At 58.5% G+C, this 22,148-nt stretch overlaps 1 protein-coding gene across 2 annotated transcripts; it reads left to right on the forward strand.

The window, feature by feature from the left end:
* The first annotated feature begins 8,909 nt into the window (after positions 1-8,909).
* On the forward strand, positions 8,910-21,833 carry SNTA1 (syntrophin alpha 1). 2 transcript variants are annotated; one of them, XM_065850089.2, is made up of 8 exons: positions 8,910-9,206; positions 11,547-11,732; positions 18,839-19,037; positions 19,130-19,337; positions 19,406-19,536; positions 20,284-20,480; positions 20,553-20,740; positions 20,981-21,833. In XM_065850089.2, the coding sequence occupies exons 1-8, from the start codon at positions 8,933-8,935 to the stop codon at positions 21,071-21,073; spliced, it is 1,476 nt and encodes a 491-aa protein (XP_065706161.2). In that variant the 5' UTR covers positions 8,910-8,932; the 3' UTR covers positions 21,074-21,833. The 2 variants fall into 2 exon arrangements, with proteins under 2 accessions (XP_065706161.2, XP_071671681.1); XM_071815580.1 differs by lacking the exon at positions 8,910-9,206 and adding an exon at positions 11,001-11,102.
* Positions 21,834-22,148: the final 315 nt, after the last annotated feature.

Consider the following 22,148-nt stretch of genomic DNA (forward strand, 5'->3'; position numbering starts at 1 on the left):
TTTTCTTCTTTTTTCCCCCAGAAAGAATACAAACAGCCCCATGGCAGGAGGTGCTGATGGAGGTCACTGGATGCACTGCCCTGGAGCAGGGGACAAGGCAGGGGACAAGGAGGGAGTGAGTGACTCAAGAACTGGGGCAGAGTCCAGCTGAGCATCATCCCAGTCTGAATTGCAGGAGCCCGACAGAGGCCGGGATGGGCGTCCATCCCATCTGCTCACTTCTGGTACCATTGAGCAGACTCCAGGCAATAATTCATCCCTGGGGCTGGGACTGGCAGAGCTGCAGCCCCATGGGCGCTGCCGGCTCCAGGACCCACAGTGGGTGGTGCACAGTGGGTGCCAGGATCCGGCCAGGGGTCAGAGCTCACCCCCCGGCACAGCCCTGCACCCCTCACCCCACTCCGGCCCCCGCGGCCCCCTCTGCTCCCCTCGCCAGAGGCACAGGGCTAATTTCAATTATCTTCTCCAGGCCATATGAATTCTATTAATATCAAAGTAATGAGGTAATTACTGTGAGGCGGAGGAATGGCAGGGGAATTGCTTGGGATAGGATTTCACCAGCCAAGAGGGTAAATTAAAACCTCTCCTTGGAAAGGAGCAAAGGGCTGGATCAGAGGTGAGCAGAGGCCAGTGGGTGGTGTTCAGGGTGTCCTTGCCTGGAGGGACACTCCTCCTGACCCTGGGTCCCCTCCCGTGCTGGGGGGCTCCTTTGAAGATGCCATGGGCTGGATGGGGAGCCTGTGGCAGAGGTGATGCTCCCATCCCCTTGCTGCAGCCCCTGTACAAGCCCCCTCAGGGCTCGTGCCCGGAGCATCCACTCCAGGATGCAGATGGATCCCCTGCTCAGCCTTCCCCCAGCCCTGTGGGCTCAAGCTGCTGCCCTGATGCTTTGTTTAGGGAGCCCTTAAAACCAGCACTGTGTGTGCCCCGTCCCCTCGAGGAACGCAGGGTCCAACAGCTGAGTGGTGGACGGGAAGTGCTCACCAACCCTGGTCCCCAAACCTATGGAGCTGGGGCTTTCCCAGGTCCAACAGCCTTCTCTGACCATCGAAAAGACCCGGCAAAGCTCCCAGCGATCCCCTGGGAACCCCTGAGGTCGCTTGAGGGACTTGGACCAGAGACCTGAAAAGACTGTTGGGAAAGGGCAAATAGCACAGGCTATCTATCTATCTATCTATCTATCTATCTATCTATCTATCTATCTATCTATCTGTCTATCTATCTATCTATCTATCTATCCTCCTATAAAACAAGCTCCATCTACTTGTCAGGCTGAAAAAGGAGCTTTGCACTGGGTGGTGGATGTGCCTCACAGAAATTATGCCCACAAACGAAATGAAGGAGGCCCCCTTGCATCCCCCCCAGCTGCAGGGTGCTCGGGGGACAGAAGCAGCACCTGGTCCCAGCTGCAGTGGGGACCCAGCCAGGAACTGGGGACGATGCGGGGCACGGGGAGGGTGGGAGGCTGAGCTGGGGGGGGGTGTGCAGCCAGTGGGTAAAAATAGCTCTTGTTGCGGAGCAGCAGTGCCACAGGCACCTGCCAAATGAGGAGGGAGTGTGAGGTGTCTCCCAGCTCTTCGTGACAGGAATTTGGTAAGGAAGGGGCGGATGGGTTTGGGGCCACAGTGCTGAGCAGAAAGCAAGCAGGGCCACTCTGCTGGACAGGCTGGGGCTAGCCCAGAGCCCAGACTGCGCAGTGAGAGGAGGTGAGAATCAGAATCATAGAATGTTAGGGATTGGAAGGAACCTCAAAAGATCATCTAGTCCAATCCCCCTGCCAGAGCAGGAACATCTCCCCAGTGCCCCCTCGGACCAGACAAGAAAGGAATTTTTTATAGGGTGAGGGTGTGATACACCAGATCAGGTCACCCAGAGAAGCCCCATCTTTGTAGCACCAACACCAGGCTGGACAGGGCTTTGAGCCTGGTCTAGTTGAAGACATCCCTGCCCATGGCATGACTGGATGGCCTTTGAAGGTCCCTTCCAACCCAACACACCCCGTGAGTGTCTGATAACCAACAGCTGCTGCCCCACTTGCTCCGCTGGGCCAGGAGCGGCTCAGGGCAGGTGCTGCAGGTTGTGTGCTGAGCGGGGGGTTCTCAGCTGGCTGCAGAGCCCTGACCGCGCTCCGCCGGCTCCCGGCAGGGTCCGTCCCTCGGCAGGCAGCACCCAGCCGGACGGCGGGTTTGGGGAGGCGGTGCCCCAGCGCCCAGGGTGGGGGGCTCCGAGCAGCCCCCTCCCCACGGCCGGGCCCGGCTGGCTGTAGAGCGGCTCTTTGCTGGCATCTGCTGTCAGCTTGGAATCCTGCAGTTGCCTTTTTCCACGGAGTGACACCGAAACTCGGCCCAGAGCTGTTCCGCACCCACTCGTGGGAAGGAGACACGGTCCGTGGGAGGATGGGTCTGTCATCTGCAAGGCCAGCGGTGCGCAGCAGGGACACGGTCCTTGCATGGAAGGTGAGACCCCAGGAGAATCATAGAATCATTTTGGTTGGAAGACACCTTCAAGATCATCATGTCCAACCGTTAACCCAACTCTGACACTAATCCATGTCACTGAGAACCTCATCTCTGTGTCTGTCCAACCCCTCCAGGGCTGGTGACTCCAGCACTGCCCTGGGCAGCCTGTTCCAATGCCCCACAGCCCTTTGGAGAAGAAATTGTTCCCCACATCCAACCTCAACCTCCCCTGGTGCAACTTGAGGCCGTTTCCTCTGCTCCTGGCGCTTGTTCCTGGGGAGCAGAGCCCGACCCCCCTGGCTCCAAGCTCCTTTCAGGCAGTTCAGAGATCAGAAGGTCTCCCCTCAGCTCCTGTTCTCCAGCTGAACCCCCCAGCTCCCTCAGCCGCTCCCATCACACTTGTGCTCCAGCCCCTCACCAGCTCCGTCCCCTCCTCTCAACTCGTTCCGGCACCTCAAGGCCTTTCTTGGTGTGAGGGGCCCAAAACTGACCCCAGAATTCGAGGTGGGGCCTCAGCAGTGCCGAAGGTTGTGCTGAACTCAAAAACCTGATGCTGAAGGCGGCTTTCCAGCCAGAGCTGGGTGAACACCCCACAAAGCTCATCAACAGCCTTTTCCTGGGGACAAGAAGCTCTTCCCATCCCTCCTGCCCCTCTGCGCTGTGCTTGGTAGAGGAGCCTCCTCCTGCAGCATCCCCTGATCCAGGGAACGCAACAACATCCACCAAGTTCTCCTCCTGCTCCGGACCACCTCGGTGTCGTCATGTTGACAGGCCATCAGGGAGAAACGACAGCAGCGGAAAGAAGTGACATTTATCAAGGCTCTGTTTGCTGAGTTAAAAAAAGCCCAGGGGAGCTGTGAGTGCCGGGATGCTGCCAGGTCCCTGCGCTGGGGAGCTGGCATTTCCCATGGGCATCCCGGCATGACGGAGGTGTCAGGAGGGGACGGGGCTGTCAGCCCGCGGCTTTGCTGGGACACATCGGCATTCACACGGGCACAGAGGCACTGGGGAGAGAGGGCAGGGGTCCCTGTCTGCATGGCCGCATCCAGAAGCCCTCTGTGTGCGTGGGACCGCAGTTACCAGGAAGCAGCATTCTGCCTCCAAGTGTGTTTGCCCATCTGTCCGTCACCCCCCCAAATATGCAGCCCACCCCAGGATTTTAGTGGTCCCCGGGCAAAGACGTGGGATGCAATTAAAGCCAGGCTGGAGCAGCTGGGGAGCAGGGAAGAGTTTGGTATTGCTAAACAAAGTGCCCAGAGGTCAAACACCCTCTGGCAGGTAGCATTGCCTGGGCACGTGTTGCCTGGAGGGAAGATGCTGCCCATGCTCGTGGGAGAGGCCACATCACCAGTGCTGGCCAGCAGAGAACATCCCTGAGCCCCTGTGCATCACCCATGCAGCCGGGAAACACGGCAGTGATGTGCCCAGCGCTCCTTGCTCCTGGTTTGAGCCAGGACCTGCCCGCCCTCATCCGTGACTCAGTTTCCCCACAAGCTCTGGCACTGCAGATACGGCAGCCACAGTGCCATAGGATGTACAGACCCGTGAGTGGTATCTCCAGCAGTGTGTCCCACCAGCTCTGCAGTCCAAGGGATGCTTCTGCCCCCGTGCCCGCTAGGCAGGAAACAGCATTTTCATTTCCAAACCGCAGATTAACCAAAACATGGGGTGTTTGCCTCATTTGTCACAGAAAAGGCCGGTGGGGTGAATCAGCCCAATCGAAAACTGCAAGCGTGACAGCAGATTTTACAATCTGCAATTCATGTGCTGACTTTTATGATTAATTTATGTCCATTAGATTACCCTGGGGGCTGATTTAAGTCCCTGCCACTGATGCCGCTTGGTCTTGCAGCACCTGAGAGCCAGAAGCTGCAGCAGGCAGTGAATGTTGGGCTTTAATGTGCAACAGCTCCAGCCTTTCCCAAAGATATTTCAGCTTCTTGGTGCTTTTTCCCATCCAGTGTCTTGTTCTTGGATAGAAATGATCCTGCCCTGATAAACAAGATCTGCCCATGTGGTAACAAAACTACTTTCTCACCATGAGAGCCCAGCTGATGGTGACTTTCCTATGGAGATCCAGTAAGAGAAGTCTGGCCTGAGACGAAAGAAACTTTGCAGGGACCATGTCCCAAAGCAAACAGAAAGTGCTCTCAAGTTAAAGGACTCAAAGATTCCAGTGATTTTAAGGTCAGAAAATGCCATTTAGCTGCATTTCCTGAACGACAAAGGATGAAGCTGTCAGTTAAATACGTAGTGCATATCTAAATCTACTAATATCTATATTAAAACCCACCTATATTAAAATCTATCTATATGAATACCTATCTTTATGATAAAATGTATTTTATTTCCCTTTCCAGCCCTTGCAGCATATTCACAGGGCTCAGTCCCATGGGGCAGGGTGGGTGCCGTGTCCCCCCATGAATTCCTAGGGGCGCAGAGCAGCATGTCCCCGGTGCTGAGGACTGTCAGAGCACCCCAAGCAGCGCTGGCAGCCTGACGTGTTGTTACCTGGATCCCCACAGCTCAGGAATGTTGTCCCAGGGACTGAATGTGAGCTCTTAAGGTCTTTTGTCTTGTTTCAGAAGGGATTAATTAAATTAATGCAAGTAACAAAACATCTCTCGCACTCTATAAATAGGCTGATGGGCTCTTGGCTATGCCAAGAAATGAGTCTAATAATAGCTGCTTAGCAACGATGTTCAAGGGGCTGGAGAGATCGTGTGGAGAAAACGCCAGGACGGGCTCAACCCTGCGCTGGAAATCAGCTGGGGAAGCACCGGCTGAGCAGGTCGCTGAGAAAGAGCACAGAGCCCGTCTGCCCGCAGCGCCAGGTCCTCCTGGGACCCGTTTGGAGGACGGCTGGACACAGCGATGCTTTTCCAGCTAAAACAGTCTGGGCGCCGGCAGCACCCCCAGCCCCGCACCACAGCCCCTTCCCCTCCCACCGCTCCTGCTGCCAGGGAGAAACACCCAGCTGGGCTGTTGTCACCCATGCGTGCGTGTTTCTGCGGGAAGTTTCTATTTCTGTGAATAGTAATTTTTCAAGCATCTCCCCCCCCGCCGCCCCGTCCTGCCTCCCTCCGGCAGGAGCCCTGACGAACGCCGCTGGCATGCCTGGAAGCTGCGACTCACTCCCACGTGCCAGCCCTGGCCAGAGCCTTCACCCTCCGCCCTCCCACCCTGCGATCCATCCTGCAGCACCGCCGCATGGGAGTTATGCTCATGTTACCTCGCAGAAGGTCAAATGGAGATGGAACCGCCCCATACGCTGGGCTCCCAGCGCTCACCGTGTGCCCTGGGACATGAGGGAGCTCCTAAGGAGTGAAAGAACCTTAGGAAAAGTGGGAGTGAGAGCCTGGCTGGGGGAACCAAGACTGTGGGAAGGTCCCCAAAGCATCATCATCTCCGCCTGGGGGGCAGCAAGACCCCCAAGAACATCCTGGAGTGCCGAACCTCCCCAGGTCACATCTCTCACCTCACCCAGCTGTGCAGAGGAGCCAGCGGACGGTTTTTGTCTTGGAGCAAAGCCTGGAGCCAAGACGCCAATGCTGCACTAGTCTGCTAAGCCCCTGCTCAAGCTGAGCCTCCCGGTTTGGGACCAGGGTCTCAAGGGCTCTTTGGACTTGTGATTTGCATTGGAAGAAACCAACACCTGCAATACTTGCCTTGGGTCTGCATCCCACATAAATAATTGATGCAATTGCAGAAGAAATATTAATTGCTGAAGAAGGGGAGAGCAGGCAGTGCTGCTGCCGTACAAAAGCGGTGGCCATGGAATGAGCTTTCTACCATGACCCAAATGGCTTGGGGATTCCCCGAGCACAGTGAGGCCAACACCTCTGTTGTATCTCCAGCTCCTGTAGCTCCAGGAGGGCAATTCCTCATATCCCACATCCCACTTTCACCAGGCTCAGCACTGTGATGCTAATAAGCCCATCTGCTAACGAGGCTCATCTGTATGGGGGTGGAGGGAGATCTGCTTGGGATGGGGTGCAGCAAATGTCTCTGCAAACTCAGAGCTCTCTCAGCCCTGGGGCAGAGACTTGGGTGACTTGGGAGAAATAGATGGTACTTGTATTTAGGCAAATTCGCTGCTGGAACAGGAGCGGCACAGGGGCTGTGCGTGCGTCTGCGTCTTGGTCTCGCTGTGCGGGCACGTGAGGCTGTTTCTCCACGGGAGCTGAAGTTGGCACACTGTGCCCTGGCTCCGGGGACCACGCTGTTTCCTCCATCCCAGCAGTGGGATGGGGAAGCAGGGCTTCTCCCTCTGCTTGGCGTCGACGCCATCCCGATGGCTTCCTTGCATCCAGGCCGCGCTTCTCAGCATCTGCGCTGCTGGGCACGGGCTGAGAAATGAAAGACAACAACCCAAACGATGCCGTTCTGCTATACTAAAAGCACTATTTAGAGTTCCTGCTGTCGCTGCAGACGGGAACGTGGCCTTAAAGGCTGGAAATATCAAAAGGAGTGTTGGGAAGGAATAAAACCCAGACAGACTGCTGATTGCAGCTGCCTGGCTGGCAGATAGAGCGAGTGCTCCCAGAATGGGTGGCACAGAGAAAATGGGCCATGTCTCCACTCGAGGATGAAAGGACAAAATTCCCCTCTGCTGTACCCAAACCGAGCAGCACGGGCAGCAGGAGCGGGGCACAGACATCCCCGTGGGGTGTGGAGGGGACGGGATAATGGCAAAATACCTTTGGCTGGGTGACGGGGCAGTGCAGAAGTGCTTGCCACAGCGAGCAGCACCGTCCTGCAAAGGCGAGGAGTCACTTAAACCAAACCCTGGACTTTTTTAGCAAAAAAGAAAATCAGGAATATGTGAGCCGTCTGTTTCGTAAAGAAATAACCTTCAGGGTTTCCTCTGCTGCAACCTCAAGAAATTCCACAGCTGCTGCTGTGTGGGAGGGAGCCCGGGGAGCATTTTTCCCCTCTGCGTGTGGCAGATGCGCAGGGCTGGCCGTGGCCCCCGGCCGGGGAAGGGCTGTGCTGAGCGGCGCACACTCTGAACCCGCTGCCCCGGGCGGCCAGAGCCCCTCGCTGTGTCCCCTTCCAGCCTGCAGTAAATGTCACTGAATTCTTACACATCCTTGTGTTTTGCAGAGGCTCGGGGACCCATCCCAGGCAGCTTTGGAGCCGCCCAAAGTGCATGGGGAACGCACCAAGGATTATTTTCACTCCTAGAGGTATTTTCTGCTCGTAATTGCTGCCTTGCGTCTGCAGAAAAAAATGCTGGTCTGCCAAAGAAAACAAAATGTTTTCCATGTTTTCAAGAAGCTGGACAAGCAAGGGAAAAGCAACACAGCCTTTCTGAGTGCGTGTAAACACCTCCTCCCTCTGTCTCACTGCTGTTTTTAATACCTGCAGGGGCTGTTCGGAGGAGCCTGCCCATGGGTCACTGCAAAGAAACTGGCTGCCCAGAAACGACTTGGACCAGGACTGGATGCTGGCAGCCCCTGCCCTGCGCTGCTCCTGTGCTGCTGTTGCACAGAAGAGTTTTGCGAACATGGGATAGAAACCCCTTTAATGCAGCACCCACCCCGATGTGCCCCACAGGGTCTGCCTGGGTGGCCCCCCCTGGGCAGGGGTGCAGGAGTGGGTGCTCCAGGGGCTCCCTGAGCATCCTGCTCAGCCCTGCAGATTTATGCCCCTGGCCTTCAGCCCAGTGCTCTTGCTGGGCCACCAGACCCTGCTGCTGCTGGGCACCCCACCATGGGAACAGGCTGCAGGTGAGGGGGTGTGGACTAAGGGCTGAGCCAGCTGCCCCCTGTTGGGCTCCTGCTGCCTCCCCTGTGACACAGGCCAGCACAGGGACCCCCAACAAGTGACAGGACAAGAGGAAATGGCCTTAAGTTGCGACAGGGAAGGTTGTGGGAGCAGGGGCTGTTTAGCCTGGAGAACAGGAGGCTGAGGGGAGACCTTATCACTGTCTACAACTACCTGAAAGAAGGCTGGAGCACGGTGGGTGTTGGTCTCTTCTCCCAAGTAGCAAGTGATAGGACAAGAGGAAATGGCCTCAAGTTTTGTCAGGGGAGGTTCAGATTGGATATTAGGAAAAAATTATTCCCAGAAAGGGCTGTCGGGCATTGGAACAGGCTGCCCAGGGCAGTGGTGGAGCCACCATCCCTGGAGGGGTTGAACAGCCATGGAGATGAGGTTCTTAGCTGCAAGTTTTAGTGCTAGAGTTGGGTTAATGTTTGGACTCGATGATCCTGAGGGTCTCTTCCAACCAAAATGACTCTATGATTATAGGACCCCCAGCACGTCCAGGGCCAGATCGGGGACAAGCAACGGAGCATCGTGCACCGGGGTCCCTCCCTGCGCTCCACGCCGGGCCGGAGCGTGGCCGCGGGTCACCTCCCACCCGTGCCCTGTCCCGGCGCGGCGGGGCGGTGCGCAGGGCGGTGCGCGGGGCGCGGAGCGGTGCGGAGCGGAGCGGGGCGCGGGGGGCGGCGCAGCAGGCGCGGAAGATGGCGGCGGGCAGGCGCGCCCCGCGCAGCGGGCTGCTGGAGCTGCGCGGCCCCGGCGGGCAGTGGCTCCGCGTCCTCCTCACCCTGGCCGAGGACGTGCTGGGGGTGAGCCCGGCCGACGGCCCCGGCCCCGCGGGCGGCCCTGGCGAGGCGGCGGCGGCGCAGCTGAACGGCGGGGAGCCGGGCTCCGCCGTGCCCGAGGCGCTCGCCAACATCAGGCGCACGGTTCGCGTCGTCAAGCAGGACGTGGGGGGGCTCGGCATCAGCATCAAAGGTGAGAGCCGGGGGGGGGGGGGGCGTCCCGCGGTGGGGGGAGGCAGCGGGCGCCGGGACCTGTTGCTGCCGCTTTTCCAGCCGCTCGCTCCCGCTCCTGGAATTAGAGCCCGCGGGGAATGGAGCTGGGGCAGGGGCTGGGGTTGGAGTCTTCAGTGCCCTAACTCAGCCCTTGTGCAGGATGTGTGGCACTGATGGGGCCTGAAACATCGCCAGCCCGGGGACAGAGCAGCACTTTGGGGTCCGGGGGTGACAGGTCAGCCCCTGGGCACTGCACCCCGGCTGGAGTGGGGGTCCCTGATGTTTGGGAGTTGCAGGGGGCTCCCGTGGCCCCTTTGGCTGCAGAGGCAGGGTGCTGTCTCATGAGGCAGATGGGGCACTCAGGGTACCTGGTTACAAAAAAGCTGCCTTTTTGCAGCCAAAGGGAGGGCTCTGCCAGCATGTCCTTGTCCCTTCTATGCCCCTGTGCTGAGAAATGCCCCTTTAAAACTGTCAGTAAAGTGAAGCGATTGTAGAGACCTTGACGATCTCCAGGTGCAGAGAGCTGGGACGTTAAACCAATGCTCTCAAGCTTGGAGATAGCCGCTCCCAAAGAGCTGGGCAGCGAAAAGCCGCTGTGTTGTAATCCCCGTTCTCCCTTGCGAGCTGCCCCCTTCTCCGTGACTCGCCTCAACTTCACGCTGGAAACTTCTTGGGGCAGGGATGGCGTTTCTGCCTGCCTTTGCTTTTCGTGCAACTCCGACTGTGTTGCAAACTCCCCGAAGGGAGGATTAAGCAGGCAGCAAAGGGCCATCGCGGTGCGTGGGTGAGAGATCGGTAGCTCGGTGTGCGGGCTCGGCAGCCCCGCGGGCAGCGGCGGGGAAGCTCTCGGGCTCTCGCCTCCTGACGTGGCTTCTCCTCCCAGCTCGGAGGGGACGCGGCCGCAGCCTCCGGCTCCCTTTGGAAGTCGGGAGGTTTTGCGATGTGGATGTCCGGGTGCTGGGACTGGGTCGAAACGCTGCCACTGGCTGTGTCTGCCAGGTGCCCGAGCTTGCCAGCCCTTCTCTTTGGGAAGCATGAAGCCCCCTTCGTAATAACCCTTTGGCTGCCAAGTTATTGCCAGCCCTGTAGCTCTCCCAGGAAAGGAGAAGCATTACTTGGTTCAGTTAAAACTGTAGTTTTGCGGTGACGTATATGGAAACCAAGTAGTTGTTATGTGAAATGGGAGCTGGAAGCTGTTACGGGCAGTGGGACATTGCTCCTCGTCACCCAGAATGCTGGCGCTTCCACGTTAAAAAGCGTGCCAGCTGCGTGTCACCCGGGGATGCTTCACCGCAACCCGGGGTGCGGGTGAGGTGACGTGGCGAGGGGACGGGTGCCCAAGCTGCTGGGCTGGCTGTCCCCTGCCTGGCGGGTCAGCGGGAGCCGAGCTGGCAGGGACTCCTGGCCCTGGCAGGGGCTGTCGGTGCCGGCAGCGCGGACCAGGAGCCGCTGCGGTAAGGATGGGCTCGGCAGCACCGAGCAGCCCCCACGGGGGCCTCCAACAGCTGATAACCAGAGCCCTGTGAGGGGCTTGGCAGGCGGCTGAGCGAGGAAATGCCTGTGGCACTGGCTGGGAGCAGCGCCGGGTGGGTGGTGACAACAGGCTGGGCTCAAATCTCCCCCCAACACCAGAGATGATCTCCTGGAGGCTCCTCGGGACAGGCTGTCCTGGGGCGCAGGGCACGTTGGTGCTGCTGATCCCCGGCTGCTCCTGCCTGGGCTGGAGCTCAGGCTCGAATCTCCCTGTGAGTTCAAAAGTTAATGTGCAAAATGATCTCCTTGAGCTGCCAGGAGGCTTGAATAGCATAGTTTTAAACTAGAGAACGGGGAGCAGCAGGTAAATAGGGCTACTGTGCGGAGAGGAGCAAACAGCCAGGTTGGTTCACTTCTCCCTGCCTCTTTTGTCTCTCCTGAAACATTTGGCTGTCTTATCTGTTTAGATCATGAAGTCCCCAGAGCAGGGATAGTTGCTTAGGACACATGATTAATAATGCAAATAAAGGCATGCTTTCCTGCCAGAATCGATGGGGAGATGGCCAGGGTATGCGTTCACTCTGTGAGGAAATCTGCAACTGTTCAGAGTGGTTTTGGAGCAATTATCTTCATCTGCTGTAAGGCCTCGTGGTATTTTGGCTGCTGTGGTTGTTCCGAGTGTGCCGTGGGCATCTGAGGAAACGGGGCAGCGACTGTCCCGGTGCGGCAGAGAACTGGGAGGAGGGCTCAGCCTGCTGGGCCGGCTGGTACCCGAGCATCCCCCTCCCCTCCCACTCCTCTGTGTGCTCAAGCAACCACAACCCCTTTGTTTCTTTTCTGTTTCAAGGTGGCCGAGAGAATAAAATGCCCATCTTGATCTCCAAGATATTTAAGGGGCTGGCAGCGGATCAGACCGAAGCGCTGTACGTGGGGGACGCCATCCTCTCCGTCAACGGGACTGACCTTTCCGAGGCGACACACGACGAGGCGGTGCAGGCGTTGAAGAAGACGGGCAAGGAGGTGGTGCTGGAAGGTAAGAGGTGAAGGTGTGAGAAGGGGCGAGGGTTTTCCTGCTTTTGGGGAACTCATCCCAATTTTTCCTGGTGGTGTGCTGGGAGCATGGGGATGACACATCATCTGCACACACATGTGCACACTCTATGAAATGGAAAACAACATGGAATCATAGAATCATTTTAGTTGGAAAGGACCCTCAAGATCATCAAGTCCAACCATGAACCCAACCCTGGCACTGCCCCATGTCCCTGAGAACCGTGTCTCTGTGTCTGTCCAACCCTCCAGGGCTGGTGACTCCAGCACTGCCCTGGGCAGCCTGTTCCAATGCCCCACAGCCCTTTGGGGAAGAAATTGTTCCCCAGATCCAACCTCAACCTCCCCTGGGGCAACTTGAGGCCGTTTCCTCTGCTCCTGGCGCTTGTTCCTGGGGAGCAGAGCCCGACCGCCCCTGGCTCCAGGCTCCTTTCAGGCAGTTCAGAGATCAGAAGGTCTCCCCTCAGCTCCTGTTCTCCAGCTGAACCCCAGGTCCCTCAGCTGCTCCATCACACTTGTGCTCCAGCCCCTTCCCCAGCTCTGTTCCCTCCTCTGCTTTTCCTGTGATTTCCTTTAAACCCGCATCCTCAGCTGGAGCGGGGCTGGGCACCTTTTGGTTTGCCGAGGGGGATTTGGGGCAGGCAGGAGGAGCGGGCAGGGCCAGCTCAGGAACACAGATGTAGGAGGTGCCTCCTCATGGGGTACCTGGCAGTTGAACCCCGACTCTGCTGGGGTATGTCCCTCAGGACAGGACCCTTCCCCTCCCCACCAACCAGCCCCCAGGTTGCCTTGGCTTATTGAGAGGGTCTGGGCACCAGAGGCTCTTCTGGGGCAGTTGTAGGGCTGCACATCCCTAAGGGAGGTTTTAATCGGGGGCGGCGCTCCGGGCTCTGCCCGGACAAAGAAGAGCTCTGAGTCTTCTCCTGCCAGCGACCGCCGTGGCTCTCGCTTTCCTGCGCCTTCCCCACATTGTCTCAGCTCCAGATTTTCATTTTTCGCTTCGCTCAGCCCTTTCTGCTGTGGGTTCCTCCTCTCCTGGGAGCCGCAGGACCACGGTTCAGCCGGAGGAATGTGCTGCTCTGCACAGCTGCTGGGAGCAGATAGGGTTGGTGGTGGGGTTGTGTGTTGTGTTTTGTTTCTTTACCAAAGAGAAATACAAGAACCTCTTTCTCTGGGAGTCTGTGAAATTCCTCCCCGTAGCCGTTGTTCTTGGACCACCCTCTTTGTTATTTCTTTTTGGTGTCCTTTACTTTGGCGTGAGTTTCCTTTCTGCCGGGGGTCCTGCGGGAGGTGGACATGAGCTGCCCTTTCTGTAGAGATTCACTTCTCTCCCTGGACCACCGCTTCTTCCTTCTCCTCCATCCCCCAGGGACGGGGCGCTGCCAGGAGGCAGCGGCAGGCAGGGCCTTTGCTGTAGCTCAGGTATGACCCGCTGGGTTTCTTAATTAATTGAAACTCCCAGCAGGTACCCTTGGGAGGAGAGCGGGGCTGGGCCGGCTCCCACCACGACACCCTGGAGGCTTTGTAATTAGTTTGTAGCTGATGCCCTTGGGCTCCTGCGTCACTGTGTTGCTCGGGGATGCTGCAGGTGACAGCTGGAGCAGGGCAAGGGTCTCTGCGGCAGCAAGTACATGGTGCATGTCCATCTCCTCCCTGTTCGGGGTTTGCCAGCACGGTAAAGCCCCGTCCGTGGAGGATGGCGGGGCTGGCACCGCGGTGTGGCGCCATCCGGCTGTCACTGCCCAGCGGAGGTGACGGCCTGGCCTTGGGACAGCGTGTCCCCTGCAGGGGGTGGCCCCAAGGTGCACAAAGCGTGTTAAAGGGTGGCCACTCCGTGCCCTCCTCACACCTGGGCTTGCTGAAAAGTGACACGGTGGCCATAACATCAAGCAGGCACTTTCTGGTCCCTGTGCACTGGCAGGGATGACTCCGGCTTCCCTTACGGTTGCTGTAAGTACCAAAACTGAACAATTTGTCACAGCCAGTGGCTGTTTGCAGCCTCACTGCTCCTGGATGCTTTTAAGAGTTTTTAGGGTAGTGTGCAAGCAGTGTTACAGCAGGTAACAAAACTGGGAGAGCCTGAACCTCCTCATGGCACCGTGAGTTGGGGTGAGAGTCCCCAAAGTGGCGGAGCTGGGAGATGATGATTTTAATTCGAATATCAGCAGTGGCTCCGTGTGCCAGATCTCACCTGGGGCTGCTCATCTGGGCTGCTGGCCCCGGGCTGTCGTTGCTGGCCGGGCGTGGGGACACGCAGAGACCTGTCCATGTGTCCTGCCAAGAGTTTTCTCAGATGTGCCAGACTACTCTCATGATATTTGCCGGAGGAGTTTGACTGTATTTATATTACATTGTTATTCTGAGGAGAGTTGCTCTCCCTTACCTTATTTATCCCTTGTTATTTTTTTGCATTGCTTGGTACCTAGAGACCCTCCACAGCACGGGAAGGGCTGATAAACATCCTTCCAGCTGCCCTGGGCAGTGCTTTGGTGCCAGGAATGGTTTTCCCAGAGGGGACCTTGTGCTGTATCGGCACTGGGAGGAAGAGCTGGGGCAACTGTGGGCATCTCGACTCCAGGGCTCTGGCTGCTGGGGCTGTCACAGCTCTCCAGGGCTCACTCGGCCAAGTCATAGCTTGGAAGGTTGAAATTCAGACGAGCGAAGGGGTTTGGGGAGAGCAGGGCGCTGGGGATGCCCGGCTGCATTGGGCTGATTGCCCTGTCAGCCGCAGAGGGTGGAGGTGTGGATGGTGTGAAATGTGAAACACCCACAAAATTGAGGTGGTGCTGAGGTGAATAACACACGGTGCAGGATGGAGGGGATGGTGGCGGCCAGGATTTGTGCGGTTCCCTGTCGCCGCTGCCCTTCAGGGCTCAGCAGCAGAGAAAGCCCTGAGGTGGTCTCTGGCCCTTTGTGGGACACTGGAGTGAATGTCCTCTGGCAGATGTGACAGTCCTGGGGGGCTGAGCAGCTGCTCTTTGCCCTCGGCAATGCTGTGTGTGCTCGCGTGGTTTAGATGTGGTGACAAACACAAGCAGAAAGGGAGAGTTCGGACCTGCCCTTGGGATGATGCAGAGTGACGATGAGGGTCCGTGTCCTCCTACCTTCTCCACAGCTCGCTGTCATGACGCTTTGCTTTCTCTGAAGAGTTTTCTGGGGATGTTTTTCCTCCATGGAAGCGTGGCTGTCTGTCTCATGATGTCCCTGAGATCACTCAGTCTGTGGGTCACCACTGGCCATGCACCGCAGGGGAGTATTTAGGGAAGAGCTGGGGCATGTGGCACTGAGTGCTGGGACAGGGACAGGAGGGACAGTGGTGACACCTCCATCGCGCAGCATTCCATGGCATCTTCCTCCCTGGGACAGAAGGGTTTCAGTTGAGGCAGCTGTGACCAGCAGCTGCCGCCTTGTTTGCGCTCGGAGCCGGGGACAGGGGACGGTCCCTGGGTGGGGTGTGGGATGGGGTGACAGTAGCATTTTGGAAGCACACCGCAGGTCACAGCCTTTCCGTGTGTTGCTTGAAATGTGGATTTGCTGGCCTCCCCCCAGTTTCACATGTTAATTTTGCACTGTTAGTCCCAAGACAGAGAGAGGCCAGCTGGAGATGGGTTTAGCATCTCCTTAGGGCAAGCACTGGATCTCCAGGACCTCTTTGCGATCTTTCCTGATGCGGTGGCCACCTGTATGGACCTTTCTGACTCACAGCACTGTACAGGCGCTGCTGGGAAGCTCTTGGTGGGGAGAAAAAGCAGGAGGCATCCTACCCCTGCCCAGCAGCACAGGGTTCAGCCTCTCCACAGTGGATCTGTGTGTGATCTTGGGCTGAAGCAGCATGTGGTGGTGGCCCAGGCAGCGGGTTGGGGCTCTTGAGCCCGGTTCTGGGTCACTGTGGGGCTGCTTTTGGGGCTGGAGGAAGGTTAGGGGCTCCTCAGCGAAGCTTTGTGGGTCAGGAGCTTGGTTTGGGTGGTGCTGGTGGCTCAGGATGGAGGGTGCAGCATCGCTTGGTTTGGGCTTGTTCCCCGTCCTTGGAAGGGATGGGCTGGTTAGAGGGGAGGAACTGGGAACTTAAAACAAGGGGTTTTTGTGGCTTTGCCGATTTCTGGGGTGCTGAGGAGAAAAAAATCTGACTCCAACACAGGGAGAAGGGCCGATGTAGGGTCTTCAGTTAAACATGTCCCCGGTGCAGCTCACAGCAGGGTTTGGGGCACATGTGATGCATTCAGTGATGCTCTGGGCTCAGGAACCCTGTGCTGTCACCCTCTGCAGAGAGGTGACTTGGGCACAGGTGACCGCAAGCAGCTGCTCACATGTGGCCTCCCTGGAGACTTTTGCTGTTCCCCTCAAACCTAAAATACAGTGTTATTTAGTGCAAAACCCTGAGCAATTGAAGGTCCTGTTCATCCCGTCTCCTCTGTGCGGGAGAAGCTCTGTGGGACAGGCCGTGTCCCTGGGGGAGCAGAGAGCCAGCGGGGAGCGCCGTGGCCTCGGGGCTCCGTGGGTTTGCCCGCAGGCACCGAGGGGACTGTTTGCTGGCTGGAGGTGGCTTTGAGTCATGAGCAGCAAGGCAGGGTTTGTGCCGAGTGGTTTTTTGGAGGATGCTGGCTAAAAAGGAAAGGGCAGCCAGCCTGGGAGTCTCAGCACTGCAAGATGTTAATTAAAAATAATAATGAAGAATTACAGTTACCAGTGGCAGAGAAGATGCATAATATGGTCCGAGTTGTTTGCATTAATGAGGCGGAGGTAGTTAATGAATCCGTTCAATACCAGGCGATTCTGCTGCCATGAACGGACTGGCAGAGGTGCAAGTCACCCCCCCTCGAAAGCCCGTGCAGCTTCATTATTTGCTTTTCAAGGAGCGGGCAGGGATGCAGCGGCCACTGCTGCAGAGCAGACTGGGGACAGCATTGTCACCCTGAGTGTCCCCTGGCTGTGCCATGTGTCTCTGAAATATAACCCATGGCTGTCACTGGAGGAGACAGCAGCTCCCAGGGAGGGTGACAGGTCCCCGGGGAGCACCGCAGCCCCCACCACGTCCTGGCTGCCCCTGTCAGCTTGAGATCCCTGTTGTGCTGCGGGAACCCATCGGTGCTTCGGGACCAGCCTCAAGTCCTCCTGAGAGCCACGTGCCAGAGAGGCACACGCACCGGCCATTGCCTAATTCTCCGTGCCCTGTCCCGTGCCGGGCACTGCTCGTCTCTGCTCCGTCGGGACGTGACCCCACCATCGCGCAGCTAATGCCGGTGACATCCTCCGCATGCCCAGGGAGCCACAGGCTGGCGTGGGGACACTGCTCGGGTTTCAGCAGCTGAATGGTATCTTTCTGAACTCCAATTAGTTCCCGAGCGCTGGGATAATGGCCAGTCCCCGCCGCCAGGATTAATGACCCAGGTAAAATCCAACACAGCTCAAATGCCTGCGGGAACGCGGCGGCTATTTATACCGGGAGGTGCAGGGCACGGGGCTGGTGGCCCCACGCCGCCTCCTTGGCCCTGGGGCCACCGCGGGGTAACCAGACCCACGTGCCGCAGCGGCATGGCAGCCGTTTATAGCTGCATCCTGCTGGGGGGCTCTGCCTCTCCACTGTGCCCCATCCTGTGTGGGATTGCGGGACTCGGCGGTTTTGGGGAGCTCACTGGGAGAGGAGTGGAGGGGAAAATGAGCAGGTGAAGGATGGGGATGGTAGGCTCTGCATTCAGACTCTCTCCTGGTGGGAAAAGGGCATTTTTCTGGCACAAAATCAGGCTGCCGTGGCTTTGCTGCAGCGGTGGAGCTGGTCCACCAACCAGCCAGCTACAGGAGTCAGCAGCAAAGCCACGCTCGTGTCCCCCCTCCTGCCACCCGCTCTGCTGACTTGGACCTGGAGTGAAACCAGCGGTGACGTTTGGGGACGTGGCAACAGGCATGTGCTGTCCCACGGTCCTTCCCCCAAGGGCCACCAAAGGGAAGCTCTTCCCTGGAGCCACCAGCCAGTCCCACACTGTCCCCAGAGCTGGACCGTGACTGGTCCCACTGGGCTGTGGCGTGTGGGGCGTCCCCCCTGCTCACCCCAAGCTCTTTGGCTGGTGCTGCTGACCTAATTTGCAGGATGTAGCTGTGGGGCCCCATGAATTCACAGTGACTTTCGTCCCCCCCTTCCTCTAAACCTCGGGAGCCGACCACTGTCCCAGCACAGCTTGGAGGGCTCTGGCTCCGGAGCCAAACTTGCTGGGGACTCAAAGCTGATTTCTTGTCCCTGGTTTGTAATTCTCTGGGCAGGGCTATGTGAGCTGCAAGCACGCAGTTGGAAGCTTTTCCTGGGGCCAAGCCATGGTATTTGAGAGCTGTTATTCCCACTTGGCAGCGGGACCAGCTGTACCAGCACAGTTTGGACTGTGTAATTTTGGCCTGGGACTCCTGCCCATTCTCCACCCCCTGACTCCATGTGCCACCCCAGGGACCCGATCAGACTTGTATCTGTGAACTAATCTGGGTTAAAGGAAAGTAAAAAGGGGGAAAGGCCATTTTCACCCATCTGAAGGAGCTTCCCAGGCTGGGATGGTGGGGCAGAGGCACTGGGAGGATCCTAGATGTCATGTCACCCCTTGGTATCACCTCGCCCACCAGTGCCATCCCCTCCCACACCCACAGGGATGCAGGGCAGAGGACCCTGTTTTAGCAGAGCCTGGTGCAATAGGACAAGGGGTGATGGTCTTAAACTAAAAGAGGAAAGATTCAGACTGGACATGAGGAAGAAATTGTTACGCTGAGGGTGGTGAGAGCCTGGCCAAGGTTGGCCAGAGGTGGTGGATGAACCATCCCTGGAGACATCCCAGGCCAGGCTGGACGGGGCTCTGAGCAACCTGAGCTGGTGAAGATGTCCCTGCCCATGGCAGGGGGGGCACTGGGGGGCTGGGAAGGTCCCTTCGACCCAAACTGTTCTGTGACCCGCAGCACCCAGGCGTGGCCACTCATGGGTGGCAATGGAGGTGGCACCAGCTCCAATGCAGGGATGGTGCAAGGGATTTTGGTAGGGTGAACGGGTGCTGATGGGTGGGATGAAGCTGTCCTGGTCTGCACTATGTCCTCAACCACGTGCTGCCTTTCTTCCAGTGAAGTACATGAAGGAGATCTCGCCCTATTTCAAGAACTCCTCATCAGGGGCGACAGTCAGCTGGGACCCCTCACCCGCCACCCCGCAGAAGCGGTCATCCCCCCTCCTGCCCCCTCGGGAGCTCCGGGAGGGCAGGACCGTGCCTCTGAAGATGTGCTACGTGTCTCGCAAGTGCCTCCCCACCGACCCGGAGCACAGGTCAGGACGTGTTGCTGGGGTCTGGCGATGCCACCGTGGTGCCCTGGGGTGCCGAGGGCTGGCGGGGACCCAGCGGCGCCGTGTCCCTGCAGGTACCTGGAGGTGTGCTCGGCGGACGGGCGCGTTGCCCTCTTCCTGCGGGCGAAGGACGAGGCCACAGCGCTGTCGTGGCTCAGTGCCATCCAGGCCAACGCAGCCCTGCTGCTGCCGCGGGTGAAGGAGGAGCTGCGAGCGCAGCTGGCGGGCACTGGCACAGTGGCCGGACGGGACATCAAGCACGTGGGCTGGCTGACCGAGCAGGTACCCCTATGCCCCCTGCCACCCCATGTCACCACGCTGCTGGTGGCCCTGACCCCATCCTCTTGTAGCTCCCCAGCGCTGGCACCAGGAACCTCTTGGCCATCCTCACCGAGAAGGAGCTGCTGCTGTACGGCAGCCTGCCGCAGAGCCGCGACGCCCTGGGCAAGCCTGCGCACAGCTACCCCCTCATTGCCACCAGGTAGGGGCCACCAGCCCAGCACCCTCCTGCCCTGCATGGGGGACGGGGTGCTGGCAGGGGCCTGGGGTCTGGGCAGAGCCCCAGGGTAGATGGAAGAGCCCCAGGGTGGTGGTGAAGGCTGGGAGTCAGGGCAGATCCCCAGCATTGGTGGCAGAACTCCAGGGTGGTGACAGTGTCCAGGGATCAAGCCAAGGGCTGGGGGTCAGGGCAGTGATGATGGCAGAGTCCCTGGTTGGTGGAAGAGGCTTTTGGTATGATGGCAGAGCCAGGGGGATGGTGGCGGTGTCTAGGGGTGCTGGCAGGGTGCTGGGGTTAGTAGTAGAGCCTTTGGGATGGTGGCAGACAATGGGGATAAAGGCAACGTCCAGGGGTGGTGTCAGTGTCCAGGGGTGGTGACAGAGCCCTGGTGTTGGTGGCAGTGTCCAGGGGTGGTGTCAGTGTCCAGGGGTGGTGACAGAGCCCTGGTGTTGGTGGCAGTGTCCAGGGGTGGTGGCAGTGTCCAGGGGTGGTGGCAGGGTGTCGGAGCAGGAGGGTTTCAATCAGTTCAAGGCATCTCCGGAGGGTCTGGCCGCGGAAGGTGCGGGCTGTGCGGGGAGAGAAGGGGGTGCATAGGGAAAAGGGGGATGCGGAGCGCACCCGCGGAGCTGCAGCGCCCCCTGCCGGCCCCGCCGCGCAGCCACCACCGCGGTGCTGAGCGCGGTGCGGTGCTGAGCGCGGTGCGGTGCTGAGCGCGGTGCGGTGCCGCAGGCTGGTGCACTCGGGGCCGGCCAAGGGCTCGGCGCTGTACGAGGCCGAGCTGTCGTTCGCGCTGCGCAGCGGCACCCGGCTGGGCGTGCAGACCCATCTCTTCAGCCTGGAGAGCCCCCGCGACCTGGCGCTGTGGACCCGCCTGCTGGTGGACGGTACCCACGGCGCTGCCGAGCTGGTCCAGGAGGTCTCAGCAGGTCAGCGATGGCCCGGGGGGAGACAGGCGGTGGTGTGGGTGGCTGTCATCTCACCCCTGTCCCCTTGTCCAGCTTGCACGTGGAAGGGGCAGGATTGCACCCTGTCCATCCACATCGACAAAGGCTTCACCATCTCCACTACCGAGCCTGGACTCAGCAAGACCATCCTGCTCCAACAGCCCTTTGAGAAGTTGCAGATGTCCTCCGATGATGGCACCAAGATGCTCTACCTGGACTTTGGTGGCCCGGAGGGAGAGATTGTGAGTTGACTTCACCCTCGTCAGCCCCACCCACTCCCCCACCGACCCTAGGGGGAGCAGAGCACCCCCCCGTGCACATCACCCACCCTGCACAGCCCTTCCCAGCACCCCAGTAAGGCTGTGGTGGGCTCTGGGGGGCTCTGGCTGATCCCTGCCCTCCCCACCACAAGCAGAAAGCTGGTGGCTGCTCCAGACACCACCCCTTCCCATTGCAAACATCCCTCCGTTCCTTTCTTGCAGCAATTGGATCTTCACTCCTGCCCCAAAACTATTGTCTTTATCATCCACTCCTTCCTCTCGGCCAAGGTGACCCGGCTGGGGCTGCTGGTGTGAGGAGGGAGTACTGGGCAGAGCAGCCCCAGCCCCAGCCCATCTATGCACATCCCACCAGCCCTGAGCCATCCCAAGGAGACTGGAGCCCCCGTGGGGTCATGCCACCCCCCCCAAGGAAAAACACCATCCAGCTGGGAAAAAAACATTCCCGACGTGGTTGGGGGCAGCGGTGGGTGGAATCCTCTTGGATGGCAGCACCGGGACTTCTCCGGGCTTCCTTCCCCTCCTTCCTCCCGCTCCGGTGCTCAGCGGCAGCTGGAGAAGCCTTGTCGGAGCCCACCACGAGTGGTTGCGCGGTCGTCACCCCAGTGCCTTGTGAGATGATATTTTCTGTACAAAGAACCTGTTTTTATTGATGTTTTATATTTATATCGCCCAGTTAAAAATGCTGATGCAGCAGCTCTCACTTGACCCCTGGAGAGTCCCCAGGTCCTGCAGCACAAGGACGTGTGTCTGTCCCTTGGACAGACAACCTGAGGGCTGGAGTCCGGAGTCAGCTCCATAGTGCTTGAGAGATGGGAACTGCAGATCAGCTCTTTTTGCCAATTTTTCCATATTGTACTGAACGACAGGAACCACTTTGCTTTGTTGGAGTTGGACAGTTTGCTTTATTTTGTCAACTCCTTGGTCACTTTATTTCTCGGTTTGGGGGGAACGATTGTCAGGTGGCTGCTGGGAAAGAACTCCTTTTATGAACCAAAAGATTCTGCATGAAAATGCCTTTATTTTTTGGTCAAATAAACATTGCGGATCACAACCAGCGGGAGCCCATATCTGGTTTTGCTTGGAGAAGTAGAAAATGGGCTTGTTTTGATACCAGGGCTGTGCCCAGGGTGTTTTCTACCAGGGAAAGGAAGGGTTTCGCTTGGAGGCTGTGGGACGTTGCGGTGAGCCTGTGGTGTTGGTCTGGGGGTTCTTGGGACACTGGGCAAGAATTTAAAGTGGGGACAAAAGTCTTCTAAGGTGCCCAACACTGCGCTGGCTGTGGCGGAGAGGGACGTGCTGACACTGCACCAGCTTTGGTGATACCAGGTGGGTCTGAGTGCTCTGCGCTTCCTGCTTCTGGATGCTCAGT

Source organism: Patagioenas fasciata, chromosome 16 (genome assembly GCF_037038585.1).
Source record: "Patagioenas fasciata isolate bPatFas1 chromosome 16, bPatFas1.hap1, whole genome shotgun sequence".
Classification (NCBI taxonomy): Eukaryota; Metazoa; Chordata; class Aves; order Columbiformes; family Columbidae; genus Patagioenas; species Patagioenas fasciata.

Coding starts and splice junctions, on each gene's coding strand:
- SNTA1 (XM_065850089.2), top strand. CDS start 8,933: ATGGCGGCGGGCAGGCGCGCCCCGCGCAGCGGGCTGCTGGAGCTGCGC. Junction 19,338..19,405: donor TGGGCTGGCTGACCGAGCAG/GTACCCCTATGC, acceptor ATCCTCTTGTAG/CTCCCCAGCGCTGGCACCAG. Junction 20,741..20,980: donor GTGGCCCGGAGGGAGAGATT/GTGAGTTGACTT, acceptor CCTTTCTTGCAG/CAATTGGATCTTCACTCCTG.